This window comes from Chrysemys picta, chromosome 7 (genome assembly GCF_011386835.1).
Source record: "Chrysemys picta bellii isolate R12L10 chromosome 7, ASM1138683v2, whole genome shotgun sequence".
Taxonomy (NCBI): Eukaryota; Metazoa; Chordata; order Testudines; family Emydidae; genus Chrysemys; species Chrysemys picta.
In genome coordinates this window covers 88,474,218-88,499,081 of record NC_088797.1, presented here as the reverse complement: position 1 = coordinate 88,499,081, position 24,864 = coordinate 88,474,218, and the positions used below count along the sequence as shown (strand labels likewise).

Here is a 24,864-nt window from a genome sequence, read left to right as displayed (position 1 = left end):
TCTGTTTGAGGTTACTACTTTATATACACCCCCTCCCCCCGAGGAATGTGTCTTCTGTGACCTCCTATTTTCCCCTGCTTTATGGCCCTCTGGTTTTGGAGGTCTTGCATCACAGCTGCCATCTTTTTCATCAGGAAGGACTATCCAGGACTCTACTTGAGTATGTCAGTATCATTAACTAACTGGTGTGCAAAGTTGCCTTGGGCAATGTGAGGTGCTTCCTCCATCCAGAAACTGAATTCGATGCCTCCGCAGCACACGTAGAACCTGGTCTCCCATTCCAGGGAAGGGAGAGAATGGGAGCAGGACACCTGTAACTCAGACAGCACTGGGCCCAGCCATATATTCAGCAGTGAGCACATTGATGGCTTCTAGAGACTAGTCAGGCTCTCACTATCAGTTCTGTTGGTGGTGGTGATTATTTTATTAATTTTTATTATGACACCAGCGGTCTCAACCTAGATCAGGGCCCCATTGTGCTAGGCACTGTACAGACACACCTCCGTTAACAAGCTTACAGACTAGACAGGGCAGACAAAGGAATGTTAGTCCTATTTTACAGATGGGGGACTAAGACATAAAGCCCACAAGTTATAACTGTTTATTAGTTCCTTAGCTTTTCAGCTAGTTTTTTTTCTAATTACTGGGTATTAAGGTTTGCTCACAACAGAACCGTTAGGTCCTCCATCTACTCCCTCTTTTTGTTAATAACTACAGAAAATCCATAATTTTCTGTTTGAGACATCTTAACTCATTTCCATAGCAACAGTTTGAAGCCACAAAGACTAAACCATCAGTGAATTGTCTTGAAAAATACCTCTTAATTAAGAAAAAATGAAGGGATTATTGATAATTCATTTAGCCTGCTGGCTAGTAGAGAATTGGCTAACTTCTGTCCTGAATCTGCCTGAGCACAAGATATTGCTTGTGTTGGGCTCACTCCATTCTTCTGACTTCCTGTGCGGCTCACGGGACATCCCCAAGTTTGGGACATGGTTGCCCGAGGCTGTGAAAAAGCCTGAATATACAAGGTCATTCCTGCTCCAAAGCGTTTGCAAGGAAGAAAGGGAATACTTTTACCCCTATTTTATGGTCAGCTGAGACACAGAGAGATGAAGTAAATCCATTCTCAGTCCCTTTGTATTTTTAAGACATGGAAACAAGGGCATTAGGTTGTTTTTGTTTTTTTAACTTAAATTTGTGGTATGTTAATATAACAAAGGTAATAGATCTAACTGATCCATATTTAGCAGTAGAAGCTCATGTGCTTCTAGCTCTCTGAACTACAATGTACAGTTAAGCACAGACTGCCTTGCATACCTGGGCAGGGGAACCAAGTACAGTAACTTATACAACTACTAAACCAAAACGGTAGAAACAATATTCTGCACTATTATGGCATCTTTCATCCAAGGATCTCAAAGCACTTCACAGACGATGATGATAAAACCTAATAACTAGAGCCCTGCGCGGATACAAAATTTGTATCCGCATCTGATCCGTGATCTGCAAACATGGTCTGCGGATATCCCCATGTGGATGGGGATATCCGCAGATTTGCAGGGCTCTAGTAATAACTAGAATTGGTTGAGAATTTTCTGCCGGAACAGTTTTCCATCAGAAAATGCTGATTCCACAGAATCAAAATGTTTCAAGGGAACTTGATGATTGTCAACTTTTGATGAAACCTCTCTGCCTGCCTGATTTCCTGCCATCCCACCAACCAACGACTGGCCGATAGGCTCCCTGGGCTGCCCAGTTCTCTGCATGCCCACCAGGCAAACGGCCTGGGTCTGTGGGATGTCTGACAGGCAGGTTGGGTGGGGAGTCTGCCCAGCTAGTGGGCTCTCTAGGGTGCTAGGCTTTGTGGCTGGCCAGCTCTCAGGATCCCTGGCTCCCCAGTTAGTTGCTAGGTACTCCCTGGATCTCTGGCAGTCCACCTGGTGGGCTGTCAGGATGCCAACACCCAGCCTGTCTGGCTGCCTCTCTAGCAGGATCCTGGGAAGCCAGCCAGCTGGGGAGCTGGGTTGCCTGCAGTCCAGACTAGGAGCCTGCAAGCAGAGAAATTCCATTTTGAGTCTCCCAAAATGGAAATTTTCTTTCCTTTCTCTCCCATAAAAATATCTAGAGTTGGTTTTGTTCTGGTTCAGAATAAAACCTTTTTCAAAATCTCTAAATTTTCATGGAACAGACCATCCAGTTCCAGCACAGCTCTCCTAATAACTGTACGTAAGGAAAGATGGGTAAACTGAGGCACAGAGCGACTTAATGGGGGTGTTGTGTGAGGGTTACAGTGACCTAGAAACAGTTTTCATGCAAATGTCCATGTTAATAAAATGAAAGGGATGAGAAATACAGATCTGGCCATCTTTCTAGCCCATCCCTCCGTCGCCATAGCTTGTATTGCAGAATTATTTCTGACCAGAAATGCAAGGGACCAGCTTCTTCCTGAGAGCTGCAGCTGCTCGGCACCTCTGAAAATTGGGCCCACTGTTGCTAATGTGAATGTATTTCACCGGAGGGAACGGAGTCACGTGACTTGTCAACGCAGCCCACTGCACTGCTGAGTCTCATTTTAAAAGCCATCGCTGTCGTCTCTTCTCCATTTGGGAAGACAGCTCCTATTCTCAGGCAGTGCACTGACATTTATTGTATGTTACAGCGATTAGCAACCACTGTGGCAGGGTTGAGATTTCTACTCATCTTTTCTGTTTCCCTTCCTTTCCCCTCCCCTCATTCATATGAACAGGGGATGAGGAAGTTTTCAGTGTCTGTCTGGGGCTCACTGAGCAATGCAGTGCACCTTGGTTCCCAAAGTCACTGTCTTCATGTTTCCTCTAATGTGCTTGAGTGCTGCTGTAATGGATATGCAGAGCAGAGTGACCTCACTGAAGCAGAGTGCATGGGCTGGGAGCACAGACCAGGCAGCAATTAATTGCTTTCACTGAACTGCATCTGGCCAATGAAAGCTAATGCAGTGAGTCAGTGCTGCCCTGGGTTTTGCTCTTTCTTTGCACTTGGCTTCCAGGATATTTGGGGGTTATGTGTTTGGTTTTTATTGCCTTTCGTTGTTTACTCTTATCTCTGTCCGGCATGTCCTTTGTATTATTCATCACTCTTTTTTTCTGTCACTTAATTTATTTTTCTCTCTTTCTCTTTCATACCTCTTCCTTTCTTCCTTTTCTTTATTTACTCTATTTTCCTTTAATCTCTCTCTCTCTCTTTCTCTCTTCCTCCCTCCCGCACTCTTTCCAAATACTCCTTTCACTCAAGTGGAGTGTGTGTCAATTAATAAGCTGTCGGCTTTCCTCTTACACAGAGCTTGACAGAACCTCTAAAAGGTCTTTCTCTGAAAAGCCAGCATGAATCAAACTTAAAATGGTTTCTCCTCTGGATGCTTGGAGCCCCTCCTATGCCACGCTGTGTGTTAATGTCTCTTACTGTCCTCTTTTGTTACTGTTAATGTTGTTTCATGATTCTTTGGAGGTTTAGATCTTGCTCCATCTTTGTGTTGTCAGGGCTCCTAACCCATAGTTCTTTCAGGGGGCCAGAATGAGCAAGCACCTTCTCAGCCAGGCAGTAATTGAGCACAGAGAAAGAAGATCCGCTTTGCCCCAACAAGACGCTGCTGTGTCAACCCTTTCCATGAAGAGAGGTTGCAGATACCTTGTTGTACTGATTGGAGAAGTGTGGAACCTTGGAGTGAGATCTAACAAACCTGATCTAAAAAAAAATAGGACTAATAAATGCTTTGCTGAGACTGCATGAAATGTCAGCATCGTTATCTAATGCAGTGCAGAGCTTTTTGAGCTACTGTAATGAAATAAATGAAAGTCTCTACTTTCACCTCTGTCCTGCACTTACTTGCTTCTCATTTTAAAGCATATGCAGATGATCAGACAAACAACAGAATCAATAGGTTGTTCCCTGTGTGGGGGAAGGGGAGCTTAAAGTGACCCTGGTGCTAGTTTGAAGGTCCTGGATTGATATCCTTGGTGGCCTGAATCTTCTGTCGGGTGTGTACCAGCAGAGCTGGAAATTTAGGCCATGTGAATGTTACTCTACGCTCCCTACTTCAGTGATGAACTTCTCTGCTGGGACCTGGTGTATTGCTGCTGGCTCCTACCCATTGAGTCATGAACCATATTGGACTGGTACAAACCCCAGTCTTGTCATCATGAGTCTGTGGTTTGGAGCAGCCAGACATCCAGGGAGGGTTATAGTGTGCACAAATGGTGAGAGGCACCAGCAGTTATGCCTGATACCAGTCCAAAACTTGTGCTATAAATTGGGACAGTTGCCTGAAAATGTTAGGAAGCCCTGGCCTGTTCAGCCCTTCAGTGGATAATGCTGGGGCAGTTCTAGTGCAGGCTTCCCCCACACCTCTCTCTTCCTAGCATGCCTCAGACCTGTGTTAGAGAGATTACACCTGTAAAGTGAGACAGTAGTTCAGCCTTCAGGCCCACTGAGTCCATAGTATCTGTGTTGAGGCTGCCCAAGGGATACCAGCTATGATCTCATTTATCTAATGACTGTGGTTGTCCATCAGAAATTGGAGAGAGCTACCAGCTAGTTTAACAATAGAGGTCTGTCAGTGGCCTATTTAAATGACTCGGACATTATTGATCTGGCCAGGATTGGAAATTCAGCTGAGCTAGAGGAGGAAGGATCTGTTTCTCATTCCTGATCCTTGAGCCATCCAGTCTACAAACTGCTCCGTTATTTTTTTGCTGGGGAGTTTCCGTACCTATTATTTTAAAATATATTTAGTGAGGAGGAGGGGAAAGTAAAGCATGTGCAGGAGTCTTATGATCTCAGCATGAGCAAGAGCACTATGGTAAACGACTGTGCACCCAATTTTAGGTTGCTTCTGAGACACCTGTGGATTAATAACTGATACCAGTTGGTTGCCAAACTCTATTTTCCTTCTGACTAACCAGCAACAGAGCTGATTTCCAAGCTAACTGTTACAGTGCAGAGACAGTGAGTATTCAGTATAACTCAGCACCCTAGATCTTTCAGTCACCTCCTCTGCCAGCCTCCCTCTGTCCATCTGGAAGCACAGCTGCAAAGGAGATGTATGGGGTGTGTGTGCACATCCTGCTGCAGCCAGGTGGCAGAATCCATCACTTACTGTAATGCTAAGCACCACTGAAGACTTTTTGGGTACCCCAAGACTCCCATTCAGTCAGACCAAGCGTGGACTGACCAGGTTGGACTTTATAGGCTCTTCATCTGTGTAAATTCATAATTATTTGTGAAATATTTCTCATTGTATTTCTGAGTTTCTTTGAGTGTCCAGCCAAGTAGCTGACAATTGAGAGCAACAACCGGGCAGTTCCCCCCTTGCAAAAGTGAGAGGGAAGGGAGCTGAGCAAACTCCATGGCATTTTGCTCTGTAGCTACCCTTCTTTGTCTCCCCTGCGGTGTTTTCTTTTCCTTAATCTCGTGGACGCCAGCAATAGTGGGGACAGCAGATTAGAATGTTGAAATGTTTGTTTTGAGTTGATAACCTGAGAAATGAGTACATCAGAGGCATGTCTCTCCTTGTGACTGACCAACAGTCTATCAATACAGAGCTATTCTTTACTAGCACAATGCAGCAGCTGATTTCTCTGCAGCCTAGTCAGCACCACAATAAATAAATCTTTGATTTAATCTTAAATATAAATGTTGCATTCTCGATCTGGAATGACAGGATGGGGTTGAGGTTCCTGCTCTTCTGCATAGTTGCTTTTCACCTCCTTAGAACTTCAAATAAAAAAGGGATTTTTTTTAAAAAAAAAAGAGCCCAACCTTTCTTTTAAAAAGAATAATGGTGGTTTATAACGTAGGTTCTACTAACCTGTGCTTAGACTCCCTCTGTAGGGCAGGGTGCCTAGACTGGATGGGGTTTTGTTATTCCCTTTTCACCCCCCTCCTCCAATCTTCTGATATAAGAAGAGAAGCAGCTAAAACCGTAAATGCTTGTGCATTGCTGCTGATGCAGTCTGCCTGACATGTTTCCACCTGAGTGGAGGCTGCGTTTAAGTGGTGGGTAAAGTGATCTCTTTGCATGGATTCTGTGAAGCACTTTAAGGTCCTTTGGGATGAAAGGTGCTGTAGAAATGTCAGGTGTTGTACGTGAGAGCTTGGTACTGACAGCGCGTGTGTTTCTGTGTGATCTACACTGGCACAACTTTGGCTTGCAAGCTGCAATGGGGGAAAAGGTTGAACTGCCAGCAACATACCAATCTGGGGAATTTTGAGCAAGGAAGCCTGTATTATGTGTGAATTCTGGCTGTCCTGGGATTGCCTGCCTCCCCCACTCCCCTGAAGATGTTATGTGACCAGAGGCTACTAGTGCTCCAGGGAGGCCAATAATGTTGCATGGTGTCCTTGTCTGTCTATATTAGGCTACGTCAAGGGTGAGGGGCTGCAATGTTAGCGAGAGGAAGAGCAGAAATACAGTAGCAGGAGTGCCACAATGTGTGAGCCGAGAGGGACAAAGTCCCCTGCTCACTCCCCCAACTCCCAATACATTTGGTAAAAACTTGTCCCTCATCTGGTAGTGCTGCTGCTGCAGCCTCAGAGGCAGCGTGGTGCCAAGCCAGCGGGTCTTCTCGCCGTGTCCATAGAGAATGGCAGCGGTAGAGGAGCTGGGGCTGCAACTACTGCTGGCTGGTAGGGATGGTGCTGCCTCTCCTGGGCTCCCCACACGCTGCCTGCAAGGGAGGAGGGTGCTGGCTCCGTATGAGTGGGGAATACTAAGGAAGTGGCTCTGACTGGTTCTGGGGAGAGGTGGTGGTAGACTGGCAACAGTATTGCCACTCTTAGGCCTTTTAAACTGCACAGGCTGTGCAGGCCCCACTCAGGTGCCCAAAGTCTGCCACCACTTCCTAGTAACTCATGGGCAAGGCAGGCTCAGTCCCAGGCAGCCGGCCGAAGTGAAGGTCCCAGCCTGGCCACCAGGGGGCGCTAACACTGAGTGGGTGGTTGGCACAGAAAAGCACCAACCCCACCCAGCAATTTAACTTCATGGCAGATCTGGTAAGGCCCACCCCGCCCCCGTTCTTTGTTGGCTGCAGAATTGCTGTTTACTTAGATTTAGTTTAGATGCACCCCACTCCACCCCTGGCCCCTTGAAGACCCAAGTAGTGCCCCGACAGGTGGAGCCACTGAAAAGGCTGTAGATAAAGCAGAAGAGGGCTGGGAAAACAACATACTTGTTCACACCTAGACCAATCAATATGGGCGAGCAAGCCAGTCTCTTTTGCATCTACAGATATCACTGTCTGAGTAATTGCTAAATTACTGTCTGAGTAATTGCTATAAAAAATCTTTTCAGGATTAAAAATGAGGTTCTAAGGAGCCTCTTTTCTGTGTGTCTCTTACTGTCAGTCTTCGCTGTTCTTGGAAGCTGCTATTAAGTGTCTTATGAAATGCAAAGAATTCCAAGAAGATGGCATTTACTTAATTTTAAAAGGTAATAATGGAAACTGCGATTTCATCTGGAAAGGCGTGTGTGGCAGAACCCACTGTGATTTCCATTACACTAAGTCAAGGAATATCTAGCAGACTGGGGACTGGAAGGAAGCCCTGAGTCACTGTCTGTAGGCAGGAAGGGAAGGGTTAGAAAAGGGTCCTCCTGAGGGTGGGATGGAGGAGAGCGATTTCAGATGGGCCCCCACAAGTCAAGCTGGATTGTTACTTTGTCCAAAGACTAAACCAAAACTGCACTTCCCTCAACAAGGCCCAGCAGGTAGGAGTGTGTTGAATGAAGCCAAGTGAGTGAGTGTTGCCTGGGCATTGTTCCAGAAAAGGACAGGAGCAGCTGACAGGAAAAAGGACTCGTGGCCCAGCAAGCTTCTTTTAAACATTTGATAGTTTTGATTTTCATCCTTTATTTCCATCATGGGAAGAGCATGAAATTGGAGGGTGGGGTAACTAGCATAGCTGTGTTGAACAGACATGTTGGTGAAAGGTGCTGGCTTGACAGCCACAGGAGACTGAAATCTTCTGTTCCTCCATGGAACAGGGAGAGCAACAGAGCAAGCTTCCACATGCTGCCTTGCTAATGTGCCTCAACCCTGAGCGGCAGGCACCACTGCTGAGGGTGAGAGGATAGTTCAGTTTCCATCTCTCTGCTGAGGCTACCACTTTAAGACATGGAGGACTGTGAATCAGAAACTGCACTGGAACCACATGGTCCTTTCACAAAGGACATGTAGTCTGGCAGCTGGTCACTACTGACTTGGACTGGATTTGAACCAGTGACTAGGTGGTGAAAGGCCATTATCCATCCTGGCTCCCTCTTGTGGTGGCACCATGTCTGGTTGTTAAGAGGACTCTACTCAGTGTATAATAAATGCATGTTCTGGCACCGAAGTGGCAGAACTTTTAAGACCATTTGAAAGGAAATGCAGGAATCTCCTTAGGAAGTGCAATCATGCTATTTAGAATCCATCAGCACACGAGCGGCTTGTGGTCTGATAAATGCACACAGAGCTCTGAACTACTCTGAATGCACTTTACCACTGGCACTCGATAGCTCAGCTGCCGGGAGAAGTAGCAGGGATAGAGCTGATCTCGGATCAATAATACAAAATGGAATGGATGCAAGCAAATAACTGCTTCAGTGTGATACTGCAGCACTGGCTCACTCTGTCACCTGGTCTGCATGCTACAGTACATCCCTGGGGAGCATATGGGCTGTTGCAATTAACCACATCTATTGGTATCTGCTGGAAAACATTCCCTCTTTTTGCTGCCCATCCTGCACCCTTCTGAGCTAGGAAAAGTGATTCCAAACTCCCCTTCCAGAATCTCCTCCCAGTTCTGTGCCTCTTCAGGAGGTGCCCAGCTGGACAGCTCCTCAGTGATGCTGGACGGTGTAGGCATTAGTCAGCCATTCTGTCCTGAGGGGGTTGTAGGGATTGTCTAAAAAAAAGCCTGCTGCACTCCTAAGAAAAGGGATCCCCCAACAGTGTCTATGCTGTGGCCATTAGCTTCCACTCTAAAGAAACTCAAGGTCAGAGTTTCTTGTCTGAGCTCACTCTCTGACATCCCCCATAAAGGGAAATTCAAGTAGAGGAAGCTAATGGCTGCTTGCCCCACATTCTCAAAGGTCAACAGGCTCTTTTAGTTCATCAGTTATCCCAAGTTGGATGGGTAACTGTTATTTCTACTCTGACCAGTGTCACCAAGAAAATGGCCAGCAAAACAGCTACTGAAGGGATATCCCTCCACCTGCCACTTGTGGAGTGAGGATAAATAACGGGACAGTGAGGGGTAATAAGTGGATTTCTGTGTCTAACACATGTAGATAATTGGCCTGTGCCTGTACAAAGTCTGTCTGTCTCTGGAAGCTAGCATATATAAATGGCAGCTGCGGTGTACCAAATGCACACAGCTGGATATGATGTCATTGCTGATACATCGAGAACAATATCTATGTTGCCCTGGGCATGACAGGATGTGACAGATCCATTGGCAAGAGAGAGCCCACACCCAGTGAGGGAATATTTTATTCTGCTTATTTCTCTCCTCTCTTCTGGTCTTCTCCCATTCACCATTTATCTTCTCTACTTTCCTGTTTTTATTTCCTCTCTTCTCCTCTCGCTCTTATTGTGATAGAGTATTTTGCTCCCCACTCTCTGAAATGGGACATCGTTTTCTCAGACTCTTTTTGTTTACAGTGGGGAGCATTAGAAGCATTTGATGTTTTGCTATGTAATAACAAATCAAGGGGCTTTATTTTAAATTTTGCCCTGTGGAGAAATATATATTTTTTAACTCTTCTGAGGTCCTGAATGTGAGGCTTCTGGATTGGAGGAGGCAGCGAGCATTTCCAGCATCCTCTCCATGGCCTTTGTTCTGGTGCCAAACTTCCCTTCCGTAGCACAAGATCAGGCAAAGTCTCTTTTCTGTGCTTTCAGCTCCTGAGGGAGCTGCTGTCTCGAGTGACCTACACTGTCAACAATCCTTCCCCCCCCCATTCCCAACCATAGAATGTGACACAAACAAAAGTGCTGGCTCACAGGTTTTATTTAAATAATCTTGTACAATCTGAAAATAAACCTCCACAAGAACTAGGCGGGGACTGATTAAATCCCCTGCAGCCATGAGCTTACTGATGGCATTTGAAAGAGACTTGGTTTTGGGGACTTTCCAACGTGCACATAGTACGTTATTGCTTTATTGTGTATAGCATCTTCCATACAGAATGCTTCCTAAAGCTGTCTGCAGAGTTAAATAACAAAGCTGCAGAGAGGCGTAATTGCCAATAGCAAAGGGAGAGAGATTCTGAGGTAGGAGAGAGAGACATTAAATGCAGGATTTCATAGCCAGATGAAGAAGGAGAGTCAAGGACAGGTGGAATTGCAGGAGGCCACTCCAAACAGCTGGAGCTGAAGAGGAGAAGACACTGGCACCAACACTGTCCGGATTGTATGGAGGGGACAGAGAGTTGGTGGAGGCTATGCAGAGGGAGGGAGAGGAGAGGAAAGTGGTCAAGAGCCCAGATTCTTCTCTTGTGTGTTGGAATAAATTGGGGCCAACTCCATTGAAATCCACGTGTGAAATTACACCTGTGTAAAATGGGTGTAAGTACAGGGAGCTGTGAGATGCACTGGACACGTCTGTGTTTGTTGTTTAATGTTCACAGGGGAAAGTTCTTGTCCCCCTGACAGTGTCAGCCTCAGGGATACTTCAGGAACATGTGGGATCTCCCGCTCCTCCCTTTTCAGGCACTAGAGAGTGACCATTCCTTTCCCATCCCATCCAGCTGACAGTGAGTTCTCCCTTCCCTTTCTCCAGCTCACCCCATCTAGCTGGGTGAAGGCTCTTTTCCCTTCTCTGCTATTAAATCACGAGTTATCCATTTTCTCTTTCTGACAATTTACTAATAAGCCTGGTACAGAACAATTACCAGAAGGTGTGCGTGGGGTGTTAATGAACCACCATTGATTAGTTTATTACACATGCGCACAGACTACTGGCCCATCAAGGCCCATCCCCTTTCTCTGGCAGAAGCCAGTGCCTGATGTTTCAGAGGGCGGTGATGCTCCCTCCCCCAATATAGGAAAGTGTTTGTGTCAGGCTGCATGCAGCAGTTGGATTCTTTCTGGGCCTGTGCCCTGGTCCTCTTACATCTGTGGTGTGTTCCCACGGTTGGTGATGATACAGAGGGTGCTTTGAGAGGGTTTATCCCATGTCTCCCCCATGATAACATGCTGCACTGTCCCAGCAGCCCCACGAAGCTGGCCTCTGCAGCATGTCACCCTGGCAGCACTGCAGCCATTGCTGTGCTGCAGATGGCACTCAGCCTGCCCTTGACTGCATCCTGTGCCAGTGAGGGCACTGATCAATACTGGCTCCGAGACACACTATCTTTCCAAAAAGGCTCCTGCTGATTCAGCCTTTCCAAGAGCCATTTCCAGTCCCACCTCAGCGAGTGACCCTGAGAGGGCAGCTGGCTCCACAATGCAGCAAGCCACCAGCTTCTCAAAGAAGTCCATTTGCTAGCTTGGCAGAGCTCCTGCAGGGTGGCAGTGTGCCATGTCTGATGATGTGCCGTTTCCTTTGGTGAGAGGGGCACTGTTTGTTATGCTTTGTTTGCTCGGCGGATTGGGGTCATTGAACATGCTCGCAGTGGGAGTGGAAAGGGTTGGAAGTCCTGAGTGTGTTCAGTAGAAAAGACATTGGTTTTGTCCTGCCTCTGCTCTGTATTGCCATCCCCACAAAGAGCGCCGTTGGCAGATGGGACACACAATGCCTTTGAGCCTATCGCAGCATGGCTGCATCAATCCAGCTCTCTTAGTCCAAGGCTCCAGCTGTGCGGAAACCTGCCAGCATCAGGAGGAGGAGGAAGAAGTGGTTTGAGGCTTGGCGAGGAAGATAAAAAAAACACTGGGAAAGGAAGAAGAAGAGTCATTGAAGAGGTGCTTGCAGGCTTGGAAGAGAGTCCCCCAAGCAGGAAAGTGGAGAGATGGATGGTTCTTTTAGAGACTGAACAAGGGGGCAGGTTTCCTGTTAGGAGGGGTCTGTAATTGTATGTCTGCTGCCATTCTCACTAGACAGATAAAGTGCTATTTAAAAACCTTACTGGATTTGGGACCCAGCCTGGGACCCCTCTGCCCATGCTGATCTCCCTTAAAGGGGTCCTTTTTTGTTTGCTCCTTTTTGAACCTTTCAGAAAATAAAGTTCTGTTATCCAGAAAGGTTGGGGTTCTGTACTGAGAAACTGTGCATTGTCTGAGCTATCAGAACAAACAGCCTGGGTCTTTTTAGCAAGACAAGGGAAAGGAAACTGGGACAGATAGTGCCTGCATCTCTCTGTGTGTGTGCATGTGCACATGTGTGTGTTTATTAGAGAGACAGAGGTCACTCTAGTAGTCTCATTTAAACTATTGAGAGAGAAAATGAAGCCAGTGTTAAGATGCAAATATTTTACTAGCAGAACGGCTGGAGGGAATGAGGATTTAAAAAAAAACAGTTTTAAAGGTATGTAGTGCAGGTATTTGATGGCCTTGCACTGCACGGAGTTGACTCATGTAGCTCCTGAATTTGATATTGGGTTCTGCCAGGTCTGACCACAATATATTAATCTCTGCATGCGGCCAAGCGGCGGAGGAAATAGCAGGGCTGACTCTACCAGACAGCCAGTCATTTAAGGGAATACCATGTATGAGGCAGTGAAACACTTGGAGACGCTGTGGGTGACTGTGGGTTGGCAGGGATAGACATTTGCCAGTTTGCCTGGCAAAACCCCTGGATCTGGGCTTTGAAGCAGTAATGAGAAACCCTGGGTGACCGCATGCTCCTGACAGCTGCAATATTCTTAAAGGACCCAACTGTATCATACAACACCAGGGCAGCTCAGGAAGTCCCTATGTGATGTCCCTGTATGGTGGATTCATGGTTCACTAGGGATGTAGGTGTCCCAGAGATGGGCTGAGCTAAAGACCTATACCTAATCCCTCCCTTACAAATTGCTGGCAGATAGTTGCATCTAGAAAATATGTTGTTACCAATCTGTGACCTTCAAAGACTGGAGTTGCATAGGACCCCATGTCTTATCACAGCCTCGTTTTCCTCAGACCTGTCCAAGTGCATTAGCAAGAGCTTCTCTAGCATCAGCCCCTTGCTTGGAGGCTCTACCAGAGGGTGGCATCCCCCAAGTCCATTTTGTAGAAATATAGGATTTCTCTTGGCTTTCTTCCCATTTGGGATAAATGTGAAGCCTGCATAGGAGCCAGCTCTTCTCCTGAGCTGAGCTGCAGCTGCTGATAGGACATGTGGTATGGCTGATATCAGCCCCCAGGGCTCTTGGACGTGTCAGAATGGAAGATTAACACTGGAGCTGTGGATGGTGCGCTAAAGAGAACAGCTGGGACCAAAGGTGCAGGGACATCCATTTTACCAGGAGCCAAATAACATCCTGTGACAGCACTAATTTGGCTTAAATCAGTAAAGAAGTCTCTTGCAATAGAATATTGGTCACTGCCAAGCCTCCTAATGATACCGTCCCCCTCCCCTATGCTCTAAAATGTCCCTTCCTGGGTGTATGAGAAGGGAGCTGTCATAACAGGAGAACAGTCAGGATTTCATTGCCTGCAAATATGCCTTTTTTTTTGTTTAACATTATTTTATTGCAGAGAGACTGCAGAACAATAGAAAGGTACTTGTATTATTGTGAACTCTGCTGTATGAAACATTACATTCATCTGCTGAAACATCATTGTTTCTGTCCCAGGGCTAACCAAGAAGTGTTGGGAGCAGTGCTGCAGCTTGCACAAAGCCTGAATTATCAGCCTTTGCCTTAATTTTTGTTCCTTGCAATCAAATTCCATTGTTGCCATTGTGACAGAAGTACGACTTAATAAATGCAAATTAAGAAAGCAAGAAAAGATGCATTGGGGGAGTCTTTATAAAAATACATCACTTGGAGGAAATGAATTATGACATTTCAGGGAATCTAAACAAAGAAATACTGTCTGTGTGATCACAAACCCAGCCCTTTCTCGCAGCCTGAGCTCTGGCAGTGTCGGTATATTTCATGTGTGTTCTCTTTTCTCTCTCCTTTTGTTTTTTCGCCTACCCTTCTGCTGTGGGCTGAATTCGCAGGAGGTAGAGGTTAGTATCGATTTTTGAATCTGGTTTCATTTAATCTTTACAGGGCATCTGTGTCATGTTCCCTGTGTTCTCCACCCCAGCTCCCTCCCTCTAGTTTTAGTTTATCAGGAGAATATTTTGAGTTGATTTGAACAGTTGCATGTTGCATGAAGTATGGCCAGGATGAGTGTGTGTCTGTGTAGAGCCCTGCAAATCTGCGGATAGCTGTGGACCATTTTTGTGGATCATGGATGGATGCAGATCCAAATTTTGTATGTGCACAGGGCTCTATGTATGTGGTTGCGTGCGTATATGTGTGTGTGTGCCTATACATATGCATATTGACCCCCAGGCAGAGGGCCACTTAAGTGGGAATGAAATGATGCACGAGCCTGGTGCTGGCCCTCTGCGCAGGGTGAATTTCATCCTGAGAAACTGTATATATAATCATCACCACAGGGCCGCCCAGAGGGGGGCAAGTGGGGCAATTTGCCCCGGGCCCCACAGGGGCCCCGCGAGCCCTGGCCGAGAATACCTTCCCTGGGTAGAGGTGCCTTTTTCATCTTTACTCACCCGGTGGCGCTCCGCGTCTTCACTCGCTCTGGGTCTTCGGCGGCACTTCAGCGGCGGGTCCTTCAGTGCCGCCGAAGACCTGGAGCAAGTGAAGGGACCCGCCGCCGAAGTGCAGCCAAAGACTCGGAGCGCCACCCGGTGAGTACAAGCGCCGCAGCGGGTGGCGCCTTTTTTTATGCCCCAAGCCCTGCCACAAGATAGAAGGCCCCACTGATGGAATTGAACCAGCGTCTATCAGAGAGGATTGTTGTTACATGTTAAGCATCGACAGTGCTCAGCATTGTATAAAAGTCTAGGAAGACCCTGTTCCTGCCTCCAAGAGTTAATAATCTAAATAAGCCCAGACAGCTCAAGGAAGAGCCTTCTACACGGTAGTGAGTCCCTAGTACCAGAGGCTGAATTTCCTTACTGGAGAGGACAGTCAACAAAACTGTTGTTCAAAGGGTGTGGAGTGTGTGATCTGCTGTAATTTAATACAGGCCATCAGGGCACTTCAGAGAGTCTTACAAGAATGTTCGTTCATGGTTGGCAAAGAAAAGAGACCTGCAAGGAGAAACCCATTCTAGTGCTGACATTACAAATGAGATGCACACCCGTACTCTCTTCCAGGGCCTGGATTCATTTACTGTTAAACTCTCCCCTCGCATTTTTGTTTGTATTCTCTGCATTTGATTCTGTGTATATAACATATTAAAGGCCAGGGTAATCAATTATTTTTTGTCAAGATCCACATTTCTTGGTCAAGGTATAGTCAAGATCCAGGCTCCAGGGAAAATAATACAAAAATAATAACAATAATGATAATAAATAAAAAGATTTTTGCAATCTGTTCAAAAGCAGCTGGGGATCTGGATTTGGCCCATGGTCCACCTATTGACTACCCTGTTAAAGGAGAACAGCTCCAGTGGTTGTGGTGGGGCTGTTAATTGTTGGTAACTTTCCAAATCTGGAGACTCTCAACAAACAAGGGAAGGATTGAGAGGTTTAACCTTTGCACAGCAGGGGGAGGAAGTGTGGTTAGAGCAGGGGACTGCAAGTCAGGATAAGGGGCACCACAAGGCAGGGGGTAGAGAGGGGCAAAGCCGCCCCAGTCCTGACACATTAGGTAAAATGTTGTCCCCCAGCTGGTAGTACTGCTGAGGCCTCAGAGGTAGTGCGGTACTCAGCCAGCAGGTCTTTGCCCCTTCCCACAGAGAATGGCATCGGCGCAGGAGCTTGGGCTGGTACTGCTGCCAGCAGTCAGGAATGGCACTGCCTCTCTGCGGCTCCCCATACATTGCCTGTGTGGGAGAGGGATACCAAAGAGCTGGCTCTAAGGGTGCTGGTCCCGGGAGGGGTGGTGGTGGCCTGGGCAACAGTGTTGCCACTGCCAGGCCTTTTTTACTGTGCAGCCTGTGCAGACCCCACCAGGAGCCTGAACTCTGCCGGAACTTCCTAGTAATGCCTGAGGTCGTGCGAGGCAGGGCCAGGCTGGCTCAGTCCCTGGTGTCTGGCCAGAGTGAAGGGCCAAGTCAAGCCACCAGAAGGCACTGGTGCTGATTAGGGGGGTGGCACAGAAAAGCATCCATCCTTCCCAGCAATTTATCTTTGAGGCTCAGGATCAATCTGGTAAGGCCCGTCCCCACCCTCCCGCTTGAGACCCCAGGCAGGGCCCCTGGTCAGGATTCTTGGGTTCTATTCCCAGATCTTCTGACTTGCTGTGTGTCACTAGGCAAGTTACTTGATCTCTCTGCACCTCAGCTTCACCCCCCACAAAACATGAACTTTAGACCCATTGGGTCTGGTATTATTCCTTTCATTTTCTTATTTTTATTGCACATCTGACTTTTATCCTTTATTCTCCATTTCCTCACCTTAATAGTAGTGTTGCTTTTCCCTGGAAATCTGTGGAAAGATTCTACTGCCCATTTGCTTGATGTGGACAGAGGCCACTGTCATGGATGGGCTGGGGAGCGTGGAGAAGCAGTGAGGAACCTCAAGTGCTGAGCCTTCACAAATGATCAATCACTTTTCAGGATGAGGGAGTCAGAGACAAAGGACTTGTGTTTTTTCTTCCCAAGAATTGTAACTGATTCAGCACCTTACATTCTAACAGCTGTGCCAGCATCTGATAACTTTTCCTGCCACTTCCAAGCCATGACCTGGTGGCCCTTTACAGTGCAATGACGCTGGGGCAGCAAGCAATGTATTACTATGAGTGTATGGAGGTCCCTGCACGAAGGAGGTTAGGGCAGTAAGTCCCTGACGTTCTAAACTGTGGACTCCCCCTGTTGAATATGTTTGTGTAAATGCACCAGGTGAATTGGGAAAATGCAGATACCCTGCAGGTCTTCACAGATGCCTTGGAGACTGTTAACCCCAGTTTGAGGTTAGGGCATCAGACTGCTTCTGCCTCTCATGTGCTGGAGCAAGATTTGCACCTCTCTGCCGTGAGGCAAGGATTTATGTTCTTCAGTTTTCCTATTTGTGGGGTTTGCCATTAAATAAACACACCAACGGCCAAGGCAAGCATAATCCTGGAATTAGATTTAGCAGCTGGACTTTGGTGTGAGGGCACAAGCATGCACATCCTGCCATCCCTCTGCATTGCCCATCTGCGCAGTTGTGTGAGCAGGCTGGATACTGGAATGTATGAAAATCTCACTCTTGAGCAGTGGATCTGCAGAGGTCTGTGTGTGAGGCAAACAAGGTTTTGTATGTTACAGGTCAGGAATGTGAGCAGAGCGGTGTGTGTGTGTGTGAGAGAGAGAGAGAGAGAACGAGAACTAGGCCTTTCTGTTTCCAAGAGGACCAAATTCCCCTCACCAGCAATGCAGAACACAGAATAAATAAACACAATATGAATCTTTGCATTGTCTTTGTAACCATATGTGTGGCCCTCTGCTAGAGTCCTAGCCATGAGGAAGGCATCATTGTTACATCCCTGGGCCAGTGTTACCTCTAAACATTGATCAGGCTCATCGTTCTGAGCATTTGGATTTTGATATTTGGCATGTTCTGTTGACTAAGCTGTTCTCTCTTCCTTCACTAGGATGACTATATCAAGAGCTGGGAAGATAATCAGCCAGTTGATGAAGGTAACTTTATTTCTTGGTTGTGCTCACTTATTAAGGAGCTGCTGACTTTTCCCTGAAAGGTCCTTATAGAAAGTCCTGTGGCTCTGAACTGAAGCCCTTTCTGAGACGTGTTCTGCACTAATTACTTGATTCTTGTGTGGAAACAGAACCTTTGTACCCCCGAGGAAACCCAGGAAGTGGGGCTGCCAATTCAGTGGGTGTGGCTCTTCCCTCTGAGCCCCACCAGCCAGTGAAGGGACAATGGAGGTGCCCTCTGTTGGATGAGATTTAAACTGAGGTCTTGACCACTGTGGTCATTAAAGATCTCATTCCACTTTAGTAAGAGTCCATGTCCTGCCTAAATTCCAGCTTGAGTAAATTCCACCTGCATTTTCCCTGCAGATTCAGCATGATACAGTATTCTTCACTTAGATGCTGAAGGTTTGGGTAGGGATGCTGCATGCTGCTGCAGTTGTGATCCAGCCCTGTGTTTACTATACTTCAGTGTAGAGTTAAATGATCGCCCTTGCAACTTTTGTAAAGACACTATATAAATGCTAGGCACTGTTGTTTTGTTTTCATCTGCTCCTGTTGCTGATTCTCCAGTTGAAGTCAGGCTCCTTATTTTAACTCCACAATGAATTGCTCTGGAAACAGGCTAGGGTTGTGAAGTCATGGATGATTCTTGTTTCAGGTTCAGGGGGAATGTACTTGAAGAAGCAATGATACTATCTTTATGAAGCTATCGCTAATCATACAAATGAATGAAGAAACCCACTCAGGAAATATGATAAGTAGGCTAAACTGAATCAGAATAGGATGTATTTCAGGATTTGCTATGAAGCATCCACTGCCCTTTAAATAAACGATACTCTTTGAGTGTTGATCCTTCTGTCCCTCATCCCTCTGCACAGTTTTACTGTACTCCTAACAGGTACCTGAATGTGTTCCCATTTGGACATGATCCCTGCATTGGCTGCTGGATACTGGCCCATCCTGCTAGAGGTGTACTGTTGCCCTGTTGCTGTGCCTAATGCTTGGTTTCCCTTCAGCTAGGGCTGGGTCTGCTGTGTGCTATTATGCAACACCGTCTACACTCACTTGTGAAGGGCTGTGAAACACAAGGCATCTGTTGGTGTCAGGAGCAGTTTGATAGCAGCTCTAGATCACAGCCAGTGCTGCCTGCTGCAGCTGCTCATCTGTCCATGAAGAGGTTCTCTAGGCAGTGGGAGATCGTGTTCACAGAGGGTTGGACAACATCTGAGACCCAGCATGTGAAGCATTAAAAAAATCTTATGCTTGTTTCTTTGCAGTGCTTGAATTGGCCCCCAAAGTGCAGTTTTATCAAACTGGAGGGACAGAAGAAGCATGGGAGAAATTAGTTTTACCTCATTTATAGATTCCAAGGCCACTGCTGTGATCCTCTAGTCTCACTTCCTGTATAACACAGGCCACAGAACTTCCCCAAAAGAACTCCTAGAGCAGATCTTTTAGAAAAACATATATTGTTGATTTAAAAATCACCAGTGATGGAGAATCCACTATGACACTTGGTAAATTGTTCCAGTGGTTAATTACTATCACTGTTAAAAATGTACACCTTATTTCCAGTCTGAATTTGTCGCGCTTCAACTTCCAGCCATTGGATTGTGTTACACGTTTCTCTGCTAGATTGAAGAGCCCATGATCAAATATTTGTTCTCCATTTAGGTACTTCTAGACTGTCATCAAGTCACCCCTTACCCTTCTCTTTGTTAAAATAAATAGAGCTCCTTGAGTCTGTCACTGTAAGACATGTATTCTAATCCTTTAACCATTCTCATGGCTCTTCTCTGAACCCTCTCCAATTTATCAACAGCCTTCTGGAATTGCGGGCACCAGAACTAGATTATATATTGCAGCAGCCAAATACAGAGGTAAAATAACCTCTCTACTCCTTTTCAGTTTGGATATTTATGCATCCAAGGATCGCATTAGTGCCTTTTGCCACAAGGTCACACTGAGAGCCCATGTCGAGCTGATTATCCACCACAACCCCCAATCTTTTTCAGAGTCACTGCTTCCCTAGTTAGAGTCCCCCCATCCTGTAAGTATGGCCTACATTCTTTGTTCCTAGTTGTATACATTTACATTTAGCTGTATTAAAACACACATTGTTTGCACCCAGGTTACCAAGAAATTCCAATCGCTCTGTCAGTTAACTGCTTTCTTCATTATTTACCACTCCCCCAATTTTTGTGTCATCTGCAAACTTTATCAGTGATGATTGTATGTCCCAGATCACTGATAAAAATGTAAAATAGCATAGGTCCAAGAACAGATCCTTGGGGGGACTGCACTAACCCCCCCCCCCATGATGATTCCCTGTTTACAGTTATATTTTGATACCTGTCAGTTAGCCAGCTTTTAATCCATTTAATGTATGCCATGTTGCTTTTATATGATTAAAAAACTAAAATCAAAAGGTTGTGCAGTATCAAGTCAAATGCCTTACAGAAGTCCAAGTATATTACATCAACACTATTACCTTTATCAGACAAATTTGTAATCTAATAAAAAAAATCTAGTTAGTTTTTGATAGGATCTATTTTCCATAAACCCAGGTTAAGGGCATTAATTATATTACCCTTCTTTAATTCTTTACTAATTGTGTCCCATATCAGCCACTCCATTATCTTGCCCAGGAATGATGTCAGACTGACTGGCCTATAATTACCCAGGTCATCCCATTTACCCTTTTTAAATATTGGCACAACTTTAGCTTTCTTCCAGTCTTTTGGAATTCCCCAGTGTTACAAACCTTATTGACAATCAACATTAATGGTCCGGTGAGCTCCTGAGCCAGCTCTTGTAAAACTCTTGAATTCAAGTTATCTGGACCTGCTGATTTAAAAATGTCTAAATTTAGTAGCTGCTATTTAACATTCTCCTAAGATGCTAGTGGAATAGAAAGAGAGTTATCATCATTTGATATGACTGTGTCATCTGTTTTTTCCCAAATACAGAACAGTAATAGTTATTGAACACTTCTGCCTATCTGCATTATTATTGATAATTCTACCATTTCCATCTAGTAATTGACCACTGTTAAAATTCTTTTTGTTCCTAATATATTTAAATAAATTTCATATTCTCCTTAACTCTGCTGGCCATAGATTTCGCCTTGTGTCCTTTTGCTTTCCTTATCAGTTTTCTCCTAGCTTTTGATTTATGTTTATTGCTACCAAATTCCCCTTTCTTCCATTTGTTATATATTATTTTTTAATTTTTTATAGCTGCCTTCTCTTTCCCTCTAAACTAAGTTGGTTTTTGAACCAATATGGCCTTCTTGCTTGATTGTGGATTTTTGGGCATCTAGTAAAGTATCCTTAAACAATTCCAAATGATCATTCACATTGTCTAATTAAATTCTTTCCCCTGGCTGATTTGGTGCATAATCATTTCCAACTTTGTAAAATTGGCCCCTTTAAAGCACAAAGTATATATAATACTGGTCTGGACATTATTCTGTTTGCACGTTATAAATGTGATCAAGTCATGATCACTTGTATCTAAGCTACCATTAATTTTTAGTTCTGTGATAAGGTCCTCTTTATCTGTGAAGACGAGATCTAATATAGAATTCCCCTGTGTTGGATGCAACACTTTTTGAGTTAGGAAGTTGTCATCTGTAATATTTAAAAATACCAAGAATGTTTTAGTACTGTCAGCATGAGATCTTTAGCGTATGTCACTCAGTTGAAATCATGCAGATCTTTTTCCTACACATTATAGTTAGATGCATAAGGAGCTGGTCATTCTGTTCCCTACTAGATTTGTTTGGTCTGTAACAGACATCAACGAGTTTGTGATTTTGTGCTTAGTTAGCTTTTATTGTGTTATCCATCACGTCCTGATTTGGAAAGGTCGGGCTTCTGGTCTTTAATCTGCCTGAGCATGGGGCTGCAGTGACTCAAGCTGAATCCCTCTGAGTGCTGCCCCAGCAATAAAGCAGCTCATCAGTGACTAATGCTGTTCTTGACAAGCTGACTTCTTGCTATTCTATAGATAGGACCCCAGTGAGCTGATATTTTTCGCAATTCAGAATGTGAGCAAATAAATACATGTCGTTTTGTTGACACTATCTCTCTATGTTGTTAGTTATACTTAGCACCTTCTAAATGTTAACTCACCCTAGGCACTGTACAAACACAGAACAATAAGAGGGTCCCTGCGACAAAGAATTTACAATCCAAGTACAAGACAAGAAAGAACAGATAGATACAGACAGACAGACATTGGGGAATACAAGAAAACAATGAGACAATATTGATCAGCATGATAGGCAGAGGTCTGAGAACAGCTGCCTAACTATTGTCAAGGCTTTTGTCATCATAGCAAAGGAGAGTTTTAAAGATGGATTTGAAGGAGCACACAAAAGTAAATGTGAAATGACTTAATAAAGATCATTAGGAGAGTCTGTGTTGTGTGCCTTCCTAAAATGAATATTAAGACACAAGACCTATGTTGAGGCAGTCCTCATTGAGACTCTCCTGCCTCATTCAGGGTGGATAGCAACCATAGTGGAACTGGTAAGTGAGATAAGGGCTGTTTGGTATACTAGCTATTCACTTTCTTTTTCTGTCTTCAGCTTTGGACACAACCAAGGACCCCTGCCAGAAAGTGAAGTGTAGCCGGCACAAAGTTTGCATTGCCCAGGGCTACCAGAGGGCTATGTGTATTAGCCGCAAAAAGTTAGAGCACAGGTAAGAGAGGGTCTTGGGTCTGTGCAAGATTTCTGAAATGGGATTGTTCCTATTACAATTTATTGCACGGGATATTACAGAGGCATTCACTTCTTCCCCCCCCATCTCACTTTTTAATACACGGATTCCAGAAATGTCCATTAGGACCGGTGATATGCTTGCATATTGTGCCAATTCCTATGCTCTGGAAAAATAGTCACATGTGAACAATCTCACTTGGCAAACAATGCTATAAAGGGGTAAGGAGGTCATGCAGAGAGATGTACTCTAGTGATCATTTTTGGCAGGATCAGACTTGGACAGATGCTGCAAATGGTATTAGTCCATTAATTTAAAATCAGTTCTTGAATTCACTGCTCTTTGTAATAATCTTCTTGACTCCTATGGGAGAACTTTTTCTTGTTTCCTAATTCTTACCAGTGGTTTTTTTTTTATTCTGCTGCACCAACACACACTGTTTTATTATTCTGGGGTTGACTGTAAATGCAGAGTGGCTGGGAATGTTTTTTGATCTGTTTTGTTTGTTTTATAAGAAAAGTGGATCAAAGCTTTTAAAAAATAAATAACCCTAGTTCTATAACAAAGATACTTTGCAAACAGACTGAGAGGAAAAGAGAAAGTGGTATGGCCCAGTTTACCATGACAGTGTTTTTAACAGTGCTAAAGGCCAATAGGCCACATTATTGCTAAGCCAGGTGTTAAATGGGAGTGATGAACAGGTGGTTGGATGCTGTTGCTATCCACATGGTCAGCTCCCAGTGGACACAGACCTCCAAGTCACATTCTTCTCATCTTTATTCCTGTGTGACAGGCAGACCCGGGGAGCCTGCAGAATCTGGCATTAGGAAAGACTTCCTTAATCAACAGAGGTGAAACTTGGCCTGGATTTTTCTATCCACTTGAGGCCAAGTAGATTCTTACCTCAAGCAGCTGTACCAGGGACAGAGCAGGAATGCTTAAAGAGCACTGGGCTTTATTCGACAGGAAAGACAGGATCATTTTTGTTCTGAACCTCCCTGTATCCCACACTCTAAAGTTCCTGGCTGAGTCTTTTACAACTGGCAGTATATTCGGGGTATGTCTGTTCTTGTTGCAGTTTTGGGCCCTGAGTGGTAAAGACAGAACCCTCTCTAGGGATGGGAACATGGAGTAGCAGGGACAAAAAAAACAATGCCAGTTGGAGGGACCTTGGCAGGCTATTAGGGTGTGGGAACATAGGCGAACCAGCCCTCCCCCTTTCTAGGAGGATGGGAACTTGGAGGTAATTTGCTCTGAACCCCTCCTGTTTTCCTCAATGCCATGAATGGGCTTCGGGCAGCTCCACAGACTGGTTGTTATAATTAAAGGTGATCTTGGCACTTATTGTCTTCAGAGGTGATCTCCCCTTCCCCCAAGATTTGATCTTAAGAACAATGAATGCATGCCTGAAGGGCCCTGGGCGCCATAACGGAAATAGTTACCGACAGCACTCAAAGGCCTTGTCTACACTGGGGGCAGCATGTAGCTAAATGCCACAGCGAAAAGGGCTGTGACCACACTGTGATATGTAGCTACATGCCTCATTGAAAGGCTCTGGCAGGAGGGAGGTAGAAAAGGAAGGCTCTGGCAGCAGGGATCTGCTGGAATCTTTCCCTGATGCCTCCACCCACCAGAGGCTTTCCCCACTGCTGGAGCTTTTCCCAGTGGTGGGGAAAGGCTCTGCCATTGAGACACTATGCTATTAAACATAGCAGTGTAGACAGGGAAGCACCGCTTGTGCGTGTAATGAGCCATGTAGGATATATACCCTATGGTTTTGGTGTGTTTTTACTCTCCTCACTAAGCAGTTACCTTACCGTTTACACTAGTATTTATGTGTGCGCTAGGGGGTATGCAGCATCTGTACTCTGCAGTAAGTGTAGACATAGCCTAGTAAAATACTGGCGTGTTTGTGCTATGTCTGGAAGATCCCCATAGCCAGCAAGCACATGAAGTGGAATAGAAACCCTACTCCTCCAAACTAAATAGGAAACAAAAAGGTGTTGGGCCTTGCCTAGAATAACGCTTCAGGCATAGGCTGGCAAGCAGGGAGCAAGAGAGTCCCCAGAGTCACATGCCCTATTGTATTAATTGAACTGGAATATATGGGCCCAAAGGTGTTAACATAACCCAGTCACTGCCCAACATTAAGTAGTTTTAAACAAGGTTCGGGGTTTGGTACACAAAGACCTCCGCCCGATTGGTTCCATGGCAAACAAACCATTAAAAATTCTGTTAGCCTTTTATTAAAGACACAAAAAAGAAGGAGAAACAGTTAAAACCTTTGGAATGTAAACATTAAGGCTTTCATTTTAGCAACATTCCTTGTTCCCTTTCTCTGTAGCTGAAGAGATTTTTAGAAGGAAAAACCTCTTGTT

The 24,864-nt window shown here is 45.3% G+C and overlaps 1 protein-coding gene across 2 annotated transcripts in view; it reads left to right on the top strand.

Annotated features, from left to right (window-relative positions):
• SPOCK2 (SPARC (osteonectin), cwcv and kazal like domains proteoglycan 2) overlaps positions 1-24,864 on the top strand; it is a 52,956-nt gene that overhangs the window by 10,962 nt on the left and 17,130 nt on the right. For both annotated transcript variants that reach the window (XM_008171994.4, XM_008171993.4), the window contains exons 2-3: positions 17,699-17,744; positions 22,354-22,468. In XM_008171994.4, the coding sequence (XP_008170216.1) occupies positions 17,699-17,744; positions 22,354-22,468 (161 nt within the window). The remainder of the gene's footprint in view (positions 1-17,698; positions 17,745-22,353; positions 22,469-24,864) is intronic.